This window comes from Raphanus sativus, unplaced genomic scaffold, assembly GCF_000801105.2.
Source record: "Raphanus sativus cultivar WK10039 unplaced genomic scaffold, ASM80110v3 Scaffold3515, whole genome shotgun sequence".
NCBI lineage: Eukaryota > Viridiplantae > Streptophyta > Magnoliopsida > Brassicales > Brassicaceae > Raphanus > Raphanus sativus.
Genome location: NW_026618821.1, coordinates 1 through 10,719, shown reverse-complemented (window position 1 = coordinate 10,719; position 10,719 = coordinate 1). Strand labels below are relative to the sequence as shown.

At 37.8% G+C, this 10,719-nt stretch overlaps 3 protein-coding genes across 4 annotated transcripts; all 3 read left to right on the top strand.

Moving 5' to 3' along the window:
* Positions 1–6: 6 nt before the first annotated feature.
* LOC108822394 (myosin-9) lies at positions 7–6,024 on the top strand. The gene is made up of 28 exons (XM_057001347.1): positions 7–30; positions 94–151; positions 234–335; positions 417–454; positions 520–646; positions 741–911; positions 1,020–1,151; positions 1,231–1,340; positions 1,434–1,494; positions 1,606–1,783; positions 1,901–2,106; positions 2,199–2,318; positions 2,418–2,516; positions 2,603–2,824; positions 2,905–3,044; positions 3,193–3,304; positions 3,398–3,445; positions 3,531–3,785; positions 3,861–4,016; positions 4,098–4,304; positions 4,384–4,527; positions 4,607–4,677; positions 4,785–4,884; positions 4,966–5,022; positions 5,107–5,163; positions 5,289–5,369; positions 5,458–5,540; positions 5,641–6,024. Exons 3-28 carry the CDS (start codon positions 246–248, stop codon positions 5,762–5,764), a joined length of 3,189 nt encoding a protein of 1,062 aa, XP_056857327.1. The 5' UTR covers positions 7–30; positions 94–151; positions 234–245; the 3' UTR covers positions 5,765–6,024.
* A 372-nt stretch (positions 6,025–6,396) lies between these two features.
* Positions 6,397–9,380, top strand: LOC108818904 (GPI-anchor transamidase). Of its 2 annotated transcripts, XM_018591857.2 has the most exons (10): positions 6,399–6,731; positions 6,809–6,850; positions 6,940–7,084; positions 7,339–7,568; positions 7,648–7,705; positions 7,799–7,876; positions 7,945–8,033; positions 8,281–8,362; positions 8,655–8,843; positions 9,052–9,380. In XM_018591857.2, the coding sequence occupies exons 1-10, from the start codon at positions 6,610–6,612 to the stop codon at positions 9,190–9,192; spliced, it is 1,176 nt and encodes a 391-aa protein (XP_018447359.1). In that variant the 5' UTR covers positions 6,399–6,609; the 3' UTR covers positions 9,193–9,380. The 2 variants fall into 2 exon arrangements, with proteins under 2 accessions (XP_056857328.1, XP_018447359.1); XM_057001348.1 differs by lacking the exon at positions 9,052–9,380 and having other exon boundaries at positions 6,397–6,731; positions 8,255–8,362.
* Positions 9,381–9,862: 482 nt separating this feature from the next.
* Positions 9,863–10,670, top strand: LOC108819658 (uncharacterized; the record flags this gene model as incomplete). Its single annotated transcript, XM_057001346.1, has 1 exon — positions 9,863–10,670. A coding segment is annotated over exon 1 (499 nt), but the record flags the coding sequence as incomplete, so codon positions are not given.
* Between the last annotated feature and the right edge of the window lie 49 nt (positions 10,671–10,719).

Sequence of the window (10,719 nt, the reverse complement as noted above, 5' to 3'; positions counted from 1 at the left end):
TTACGGATTCGAGAGCTTCAAAACTAATAGGTAATGAACCTTTTACGTGATAGGCTCACAGAAATGCAGGCTGCTAATACCTTCCTGCTGCAGTTTTGAACAGTTCTGTATCAATTTCACTAATGAGAAGTTGCAGCAACATTTCAATCAGGTAGGTTCTTGATTGTAGTGGAAAACAATGTTCGTTTTTCTAGCTGTGATCCCTGAGTTATTAGTTCTTTTGTTGCTTTCAGCATGTTTTCAAAATGGAACAGGAAGAGTACACAAAAGAAGCAATAGATTGGAGCTACATTGAATTCGTAGACAACAAAGATGTTCTTGATCTTATAGAAAAGGTCATTTCTTAACTGAGAAAGGTACAGTGTTATCAGATTAGATGTTTTAACCTCACTTTCTCCTTTCTTTTCCATCTGCAGAAGCCTGGTGGAATTATTGCTCTCCTCGATGAAGCTTGGTAATATCAAAGATCTTTTGTAGTGACTATGTTGTTTTCTAAACTAATGAGACTCAATTTTTCAGTATGTTTCCAAAATCAACCCACGAAACATTTGCAAACAAGCTGTATCAGACTTTTAAGGCACACAAGAGGTTCATCAAACCAAAACTCTCTCGAACAGATTTCACCGTTGCTCACTACGCTGGAGAAGTACGTTGTATATATTTCTTCTAGCCAAGAAAATTTTGACACTAGGGGACTGTTTCACAAGTTATTCATTCATGTCTTTTTTAATTTGTTTCAGGTTCTCTATCAGTCTGATCTGTTTCTGGATAAAAACAAGGATTATGTGATCCCTGAACACCAAGATTTGTTGGGAGCTTCCAAATGCCCTTTCGTGGTTGGTCTTTTTCCTCCACTCCCTGAAGAAACATCTAAATCTTCAAAGTTTTCATCCATTGGTTCTCGTTTCAAGGTATGAAGCTTATTCTATTGAAAACATTCATGTAGTTTATAAGGAAGAATGTCTTACTAATATTCTCTAAATGTAAGAAGTAAAATACGGTTGGCCTGATTGATGCAGATGCAACTCCAGCAACTGATGGAAACGCTAAATTCTACAGAGCCTCATTACATCAGATGTGTTAAGCCTAACAATCTCTTAAAGCCTGCCGTATTTGAAAATGTGAACATCATGCAGCAGCTGCGATGTGGTGTAAGTATAAATAAAATGACAGGAAAGTGTGTGATAATAACTCTAAACCTTTATGTTTTTCTTTTTTTTCTTTCTATAGGGTGTTCTAGAGGCGATCAGAATTAGTTGCGCAGGGTATCCAACACGTAAACCTTTCTTTGAGTTCGTAAACCGCTTCGGACTTCTATGTCCTGCGGCTTTAGAAGGGAGGTAAGTAAACAGCAATTTTACCTGCATGCAGAATTATACTGTTTAGTGAGAGTTGGAAATCACTGTTTACAGATTCTGATTTTTCCTTAACAGCTACGAAGAGAAAGCCGCATGTAAAAAGATCTTGGACAGCATGGGACTTAAAGGATACCAGGTAACTGTTCCTCGAGTATCTTTTAGTTAATGTAACCAATTGTGTAGAATTAGTGATGCAATAGAAGAGTTGTAACAAATAAAATGCCAAGTCATATTTTTGGTGATGCAGATTGGTAAAACAAAGATCTTCTTGAGGGCTGGTCAGATGGCTGAACTCGACACCAGGAGGACAGAGGTTCTTAGTGGCGCTGCCAAAAAGATTCAGAGACGGACACGAACCCATCAGGATCAGAAACGGTTTATTGTTCTGAGAAAGGCCACAATATCTCTACAAGCTCTATGTAGAGGTGAGCCGTCTGATTTTTACAAAATCAACCGCTCTCTTTGTAGATTGGAAGGGGCATTAAGTTTGTCACACTATATGATATTCATGTAACTTTTTACTCACTTTTAAAATATCATAGGAAGACTTTCCTGTAAAGTGTACGAAAATCTGAGGCGAGAAGCTGCTGCTGTGAAGATTCAGAAGAATGGTCGGAGATATTACTCTAGAAAATCTTACAAAAAGCTCCATGTGTCTGCGCTTGTTGTTCAGACTGGTCTAAGAGCAATGGCTGCTCGTAAAGAATTCAGATTCAGGAAGCAAACAAAGGCTGCCACAATTGTTCAGGTTCATGTTCTTAAAGAGCGTAATAGAAGTCTTTAACTATCTTACCGTTTCTCATGACCAGTAACAGAGAATGTTATAATTACTAATGGCAGGCTCAGTGGCGTTGTCACAGAGCAACCACGTACTACAAGAAGCTTAAAAATGGAGTGATCGTATCTCAGACACGTTGGAGAGGTAGACTTGCTAGGAGAGAACTTAGGAAGCTCAAAATGGTACAAACTGCTTTATATATTCTTTTAAATATTTTCAAAATAGAATGCTACTTTTGGTTTACTGTCTCAAACATAATATGTTTTTTTTTTGGTCTTCAGGCTTCAAGGGAAACAGGAGCACTTAAGGAGGCAAAGGATATGCTTGAAAAGAAAGTTGAGGAACTCACATACCGTGTCCAGTTGGAGAAACGTCTGAGGGTATCTTCCATAGAAACATCATTCTAATAAACCATTTAAAAAAAGAATCAGATTTATAACTTAATAGCGCTGAATTAATATTTCAGGGTGATTTAGAAGAAGCAAAGACTCAGGAGACAGCGAAACTTCAGAGTTCGTTGGAGGAAATGCGTAAGAAAGTGGAAGAAGCAAACGCATTGCTTGTGAAGGAACGCGAAGCTGCAAAGAAAGCCGCTGAAGAAGCTCCTCCTGTTATACAAGAAACACAAGTTTTGGTTGAAGATACGAAAAAGATCGAATTGATGACAGAGGAGTTGGAGAGCGTAAAGGTACATTCTGTGTCAGTGTCATTAAATTTTTTGAGATTTTACGTCTAATTACCTTCAGTAATCATCTGCTTTCCAAACAGGCTACTCTAGAAAACGAAAAACAGAGAGCTGATGATGCAGTGAAGAAGTTCGAAGAAGCTCAAGAGTCTCTCGAAGACAAAAGAAAGAAACTGGAAGAGACTGAGAAGAAAGGTCAGCAACTCCAAGAATCACTGACAAGGTAAGAATGCATCATCAAGTAGTTACTCTTGTAGATTAATGTTCCTAACCACTCCTGCATATATGGTTAGTTGCTCTTGTAGATTAATGTATTTCTGCTGGTAAATTCGTTGTCCGATGAGCTAAATACATGAAGTTAATGTGATCAGGATGGAGGAAAAGTGCACCAACTTGGAATCGGAGAATAAAGTCTTAAGGCAACAGGCTGTGTCCATGGCACCTAATAAATTCCTCTCTGGCCGCTCCAGGTCCATTTTACAGGTAAATTAAGACACTAAACTGAATATCAGACCGCAAGTATCTTTTTCCAGATTGTCTGAAGCTTAGGAATGACCAACTGTTTAAAAATAACAGAGAGGTTCAGAGAGTGGTCATCTAGCAGTGGATTCAAGGTCAAGCTTGGTGAGTACATTTGCCACAGATTCGAGTAAATTAACCAATTCAGTTTGTGATTGATCTAATGAATGGTGCTTTTAATTTGAAACAGGATCTACATAGCCATTCAATAAACCATAGGGATCCCTCAGAAGTGGATGATAAACCACAGAAAACATTAAACGAGAAGCAGCAAGAAAACCATGACCTGCTCATCCGCTGCATTGTCCAACCCTTGGGTTTCAAAGGGAACCGACCTATCACAGCATGTATCATCTATAAATGCCTACTTCAGTGGAGGTCATTTGAAGTTGAACGAACCAGTGTCTTTGATCGCATTATTCAGACAATAGGCCATGCTATTGAGGTAGGCTTTCAGCTTCCTATTTATATAGGTATTCAGTGGTGTTTGGAATTAATGTTGAGTAAATTCATATCTCAGACTCAAGATAACAACAATACATTGGCGTATTGGTTATCAAATGCCTCAACGCTCCTCTTACTCCTCCAACGCACACTCAAAGCTAGTGGTGCAGCAGGGATGGCTCCACAGCGGCGCCGTTCATCTTCTGCCACTCTATTTGGAAGGATGACTCAGGTATATATACATGTTTTGAAATCTATCAGCTTCTTGTTTCATTATAAGTTCAGATTTGAGAATGTTTATATCATTATTCAGAGCTTCCGTGGAGCACCTCCAGGTGTAAATCTAGCCATGATAAACGGTGCTGCGGGAGGCGGAGCGGATACGTTAAGACAAGTTGAAGCGAAGTACCCGGCTCTACTGTTTAAGCAGCAGCTCACAGCTTATGTTGAAAAGATATACGGAATGATTCGAGACAACTTGAAGAAGGAGATTTCTCCACTCCTTGGATTGTGCATTCAGGTATTATTGCCATTAATCACATCAGCCACCACTTTTTCACAAGATTTTTTTTTATTTTTTTGTCTTCAACTTCAAACAGGCGCCAAGAACATCGAGGGCGAGTTTAGTGAAAGGAGCATCTCGTTCAGTGGCCAACACTGCAGGTCAGCAAGCACTGATCGCTCACTGGCAAGGAATTGTGAAGAGTCTTACAAACTTCCTCGACACTCTGAAATCAAACAATGTGAGAGTTCCGTTTCCTGTAAATAACAACAAGTTGTGGGACTGCCATGAGTTTACATTTTTTTATTTATGGTTTTTAGGTTCCTTCTTTCTTGGTGCGCAAGGTGTTCACGCAGATATTCTCATTCATCAATGTTCAACTGTTTAACAGGTTTTTTCCAGGGTTCATCAGCATCTAAAATCCCATCATGTCTTAGTATCGGAACGTTTTTTTCATTCTTGTACTAATCAAATGTTTCCTTTGTTTGTCCCCAACAGTCTTCTATTGAGACGTGAGTGTTGTTCATTTAGCAATGGAGAGTACGTCAAAGCTGGCTTGTCTGAATTGGAACATTGGTGTTTTAAGGCAACAGATGAGGTTCTTTTCTTAACTTTCTTTCACTCCCCTCTTATCCTCAAATAAAACTAACCAATTTAACTAACAAAAAAAAAATTGCAGTTTGCTGGTTCGTCCTGGGATGAGCTTAAGCATATAAGACAGGCCATTGGGTTTCTGGTAACGTTTCCTTAGCTTCTACCTAAACCTTAAGGAGGTGCTCATGAGGGTAAGAACCATTACTTATTCTTGCTTCAAATGCAGGTCATACACCAAAAACCTAAGAAAACTCTGGATGAGATCAGTCATGATCTTTGCCCGGTAAGTTGATCTTTCCTCTCTCAATTTTGATATAACTCTCCTATATATGCATGTTGAAAAAAATGTGGGAAATCATGAACTTTTTAGTTTGCATTTGTCTGATAAATTGAAAAAATTGTGGGCAGGTGCTGAGCATACAACAGCTATACAGGATCAGTACGATGTACTGGGACGACAAGTTCGGCACACACAGCGTCTCTCCAGACGTAAGTCACCTTAAGCAACTAATGATCTGTATGATTATATCCTTAATTAGCTCATTCTATACCTATCTTCCTCTACATGTATGAATAGGTTATAGCAAATATGAGGGTGCTGATGACAGAAGATTCGAACAATGCAGTTAGCAACTCCTTCCTTTTGGATGACGACTCAAGGTTGGTACACTACTTCTTGGTGACGTTTCGTTTTAGGCACTAAAGCTTTCGATGACGTTTTTTTCTTCTAATCACTACTTTTTTTACAATGATTTTGCAGCATTCCATTCTCAGTTGATGATTTATCGAAGTCGATGGAGAGGTTTGACATTGCTGATATCGAACCTCCACCTTTGATCCGGGAGAATTCTGGATTTAGCTTCTTATTGCCAGTCTCTGAGTGATCGATCCTCGTCTCTCTCTATTTTACACGCCAACGGAAACCAAATCTAGGTCTTAGTGTCACCTAAGTAGATTGCTTGTGATTCAAGTAATAATAACTCTTTATGACTTTATTATGCCTTTTGTGATTCCCAAGGAGAATGTGAGATTATTTTTTATTTTATTTTGTTTAAGATGAATAAACGTAATTTAATTGATCAAAAATGTACCTTTTCCGTATACAAAATACTAATGTTATAGATTTTTTTTTGTAAACAACAAATTGATGTTCTAATAACTTTAATCAATTTATTTTGTTTTCAAAATAAAACATAAATTATACTCCATCAGTTTCATAACACATGATGTTTTGTATTACTGGATAAAATTTAAAAAGCTATTTTTCCTAAACTTTAATTTTAAAAATATAATTTAAAAATCATTCAACTAATTAAAGAAATAACTACAACATTTTTTTTGTCAACGAAATAACTACAACATTTAATTAATTGCACAATTTTCAATAAAATAGAAAAGAACATGTAAACATCAAACTATCAACTATTTTGAAACATCAAAAAAAATTCTAAAACATGATGTATTATGAAAATGGATAGAATAATATAAATATAGGTGACTAAATTTTCTTTGAAATAACACCAGATCTTAGCAATTGTATAAATTATTCAACCAATGAATAACACAGAAGAGGTTTTGACAGTAATATTGAAATTAACGATCCAATTACTATTTCGACCGGGGGTTTCATCGCCGACGTCGATTTCTCTCCGGCGCAGGTCATTAGATCTTGGCGAATCAGATTCGGAGAAACCCATCATCGATCTCCAACTCCTCGTTTTTCAAAATCATGAAGATTCTTATTATCCTCGTAGTAATGCTTCTCTGCTACTCGTTTGCTTCCTCTTCTGGAGATACGACGACTATTCACACCAACAATTGGGCTGTCTTGGTCTGCACCTCTCGATTCTGGTATATCCTTGAATCCGGTGAATTACACAAATGGTGATTAGGTTTTGGAGTTTAATTCTAATTTTCTGTTTCTTCAGGTTTAACTACAGGCACATGGCCAATACACTGTCCCTGTATAGGTGTAAAAGCTCACTCTTTACTACCAATACGTTTATGTTGCAAATAATAATCATCAAGGTCTTGTTCTCTTTACTTTTGGCGTTTTTAGGACAGTCAAGAGACTTGGGATACCTGATGAAAGGATCATCCTAATGCTGGCTGATGATATGGCCTGTAACTCTAGGAATCAATATCCTGCTCAAGTTTTCAACAATGAGAACCATCAAATCAACCTCTACGGAGATAACGTTGAGGTAAATTAACTTCTAGCTGCAAGGATAATTAATTCTCCAAGTGTTTATGTAGTAGTGAATGTTCTCTATTAGATGCATGCATCTCCATCATAGCCTTTTTATTTGTAAGCACATAGGAATCGAACTGCTTCTTTTTCTTTGTGTTTCCATAAGATTGGTTAGCATATAATATACATGGAGATTGGCTCCCAACCTGTAGAACTTACATGTTACCAGAATGAAGGGCTGATTGGTGTAGTATGGTTTTCACTCAGGTAGATTATCGTGGTTATGAGGTAACGGTTGAAAATTTCTTGCGGGTTTTGACTGGGCGTCACGAGAATGCTGTCCCAAGGTCAAAGCGTCTCCTCAGTGATGAGGGTAGCCATATCCTACTCTACATGACTGGCCATGGAGGTGACGAGTTTCTAAAGTTTCAAGATGCTGAAGAGCTCCAGAGCCACGATTTAGCAGATGCTGTCAAACAAATGAAAGAGAAGCGCAGGTATGTTTAACATCAGTCATTTAGTGTCTTTTCTTATTTTCTGGTTTGACAACCTGATGAAACTATTGGGCTAGCTCAGATTCAAGGAGCTGTTGATAATGGTTGATACTTGCCAAGCTGCCACTCTCTTTAACCAGGTGTTTACATCTCAGTGTCACTTTTCAAGCGTTAGTTTCGTTTCTGTCTAATCTATCATTTTGGATATTTCTCTGAGTATTTTATTTTCCTAGCTTCAATCTCCTGGCGTTTTGGCTATTGGTAGCAGTCTTAAAGGAGAGAATTCATATTCCCATCACCTGGACTCAGATGTAAGTTCCCTTCACTATTTTTTTTTTCTTTCGATCATTGTATTGATTAAATATTGTTTTTGCTTTAGATTGGTGTATCTGTTGTAGATCGGTTTACATATTACACTCTTGCGTTCTTTGAGAGGCTCAATATCTATGACAATGCATCACTTAACAGGTACAATATAAGTCTATAACTATGCAAATCTTGTCTCCAACGTTCTGCTAACATTGGTTTTTGTCCAAGCTCTAATATATTAGCAAGATTTGTGTCTCTGTATGTTTTACCTCTGACATTTATTCATTCAAGATTTGTGTCTCTCTATGTTTTACCTCTGACATTTAGTGATGATTGATAAAACTGATACGCCTTGTTAAACTGAACTCTCTGAGCTACAGACATCCGTTCACCTTCTGTTGTGCAGTTTGTTTAAGTCCTATGATCCGAGACAGCTTATGTCTACCGCCTACTACCGGACTGATCTTTACCAGCCAGATCTGGCGGAGGTAAGGAGGAGACTGATTGTGCACTCATTTTAATTTTATAGCATCTTATATTACTACTCTGTTGTAACCAATCAAGACTAAGTAACCTCCCCTTTAGTTGCTTGTTCTATAGAAGCTGAGCAGTGTAGGTTTTGTTCATAAGTTTACCAATACATGAAAGTGAACGATATTGATTTAGAATTTGCACCTTCTGTATATGTTATTTGTTCTTTCCATTTTTTTTAATGAACTATCTCTGCCTTGAGATGATTGATTTACTCATTCTTCAAGTCTACTCATTATGGAAAATCAGGTACCGGTTACAAATTTCTTCGGTTCAGTTATGGAGACCATTCACACTGATTCACCTTACAAAGCCTTCTCAAGTAGAATCTCCAATAGCAAGGTGAACTCCGACACGCCACTCAACGAGCCTTCCCAGCACGGTTTCAAAGAAGATGTTCAGAATGCAAACAACCAAAACGATGAGTTGAAAACTGAGGTTAGTGCCTATACGTCCTTCCCTGGTTTTATCATAAGCAGAGCTGTTTCTTACATACCGGAAATATAAGAAATGAATTAATCTAAGCAGGGTTTAGGTGTGTTGAGAGCATGATTTAAATGTTCGCTTACTAGCTTGTGTTCATCCTTTTTTTTTCCCCCTGGATTCGAGTAACGGAATTTAGATCCCCATGCTATGTTTGTTGCAGAAGCAAAAGTGCCCATATACACAAATGCGGGCAGACTTCCACGAGAAACTGGTGAAGCTTGAAAATGTGGATACATTGGTTAACCTCAGCATAGCAGTGATGGTTCTCGTAGTAATAGTGTCATCATCTTTGTTACGATGATGTCTCTATGAGCAGCTCTCAGTATAGGATGATGATCATCATAATCTCCATTCATTTAATCTCTGTTGTATGATGGTTCACTATTGCAGCTTCACATCTATGCATTGCTTATTTCACTATGATGTCACATCACAGTAACTTTTTTTTGTTGTCCACTCTTAATCCAAAGGTTTACTACAAATTAGCCACATATGGTGCAGAGATTAGTTGACTTTGTTTTTTTGGCAGAGTTGATTAGTATTTATGTAAAGAATTACAGTTGCATAAACTGATTTAACCTAACCATTTAATTGTATTCTTGCATTTGGAACATTTAATTTAAACTTAAGTTATGAAGCTCATGTTAAAAACTCACTTGGACATGCTCTAAGCTATTTAGCGTCATTACTATTTCCTATAAAAGCATGCATATCCAAACCAGTTAATATAATTTCTTTTGTTTCTCTTGTTTAATATTAGGCTAACAATAAAAAAAAGTTTATATAGCATCACGTTTTGAAAACCTAAATCAAGAAAGAGTTGGTTATTCCAACAGAAACCATATAAGTTTGTTTCTGGATTCTCACCAGAATATTAAAACAATTCCAGGATCTCACCAGGCATTTAACAGAGGCAAGAGACCATTAAATATGGCAAACAAAACATGCTGTGCTAACCGCAACAACACATAAATCCAAACAGAATCATTCTACCATTTATATATTTTGGCTCCAGAGAAGAATAGTTTCTGAGGGAGAGAGATCTCTAGGATTTTCACAAAATCCTTGGAGTCAATCTCCTTCTCCATCACAAATCCTTTATCTCTGTGCGGTTATTAGCATACAAGTTTTGCTGCTACGACTCAAGTCCTTTCTTCTTCTAATTATTGCTTACAAACAAGGCAAACATGCAGATATACATGACCTAACTTGTACAACAAGGCACAAATCTTAAATTATTTGACTTTTCGTGATATATACATAACTATAAACGTTCCAAAATGGTGAGGGTTGGTGAAGCATTGAGTGTATCAACCTCATCATCTTCATCTCTCAACGAAAGCGAGTCTGAAGAGCTTCAAAAGATGTCACTAGAACCACCGAGAGCTAAGCCAAAGAAACGTCTCTCGAAGCAACTCTCGATGCTGGAGACCAAAAGAGACAAGGCATGGGAGCGTCGCCGTCGCCAGATGCTCCATCACCTCGAGATGAAGCAAATAAACGAAGGTGGAGATATTAATGACTTAACGGACGAGGACTTGAGCGAGCTCAAAGGTTCTATCGAGTTAGGGTTTGGGTTCAACGAGGAGCAAGGACAACAGCTTACAACTACCTTGCCTGCTTTGGACCTTTACTTCGCTGTGAACCGTCAGATCTCTCCGGTTTCAACACCAAGCAGCGGTGGATCTTCATCCTCTCGGCTTACTTCCCTTGGAGAACGGTCCTCCTCTTTTGGTAGTCATATGAGCGACTCAGATGGATTGAGAGTTATGTCTCCAGGTACGTAACTCTTTTTTCCATGCATGTTTTTTTACTTATTGATCTAAAC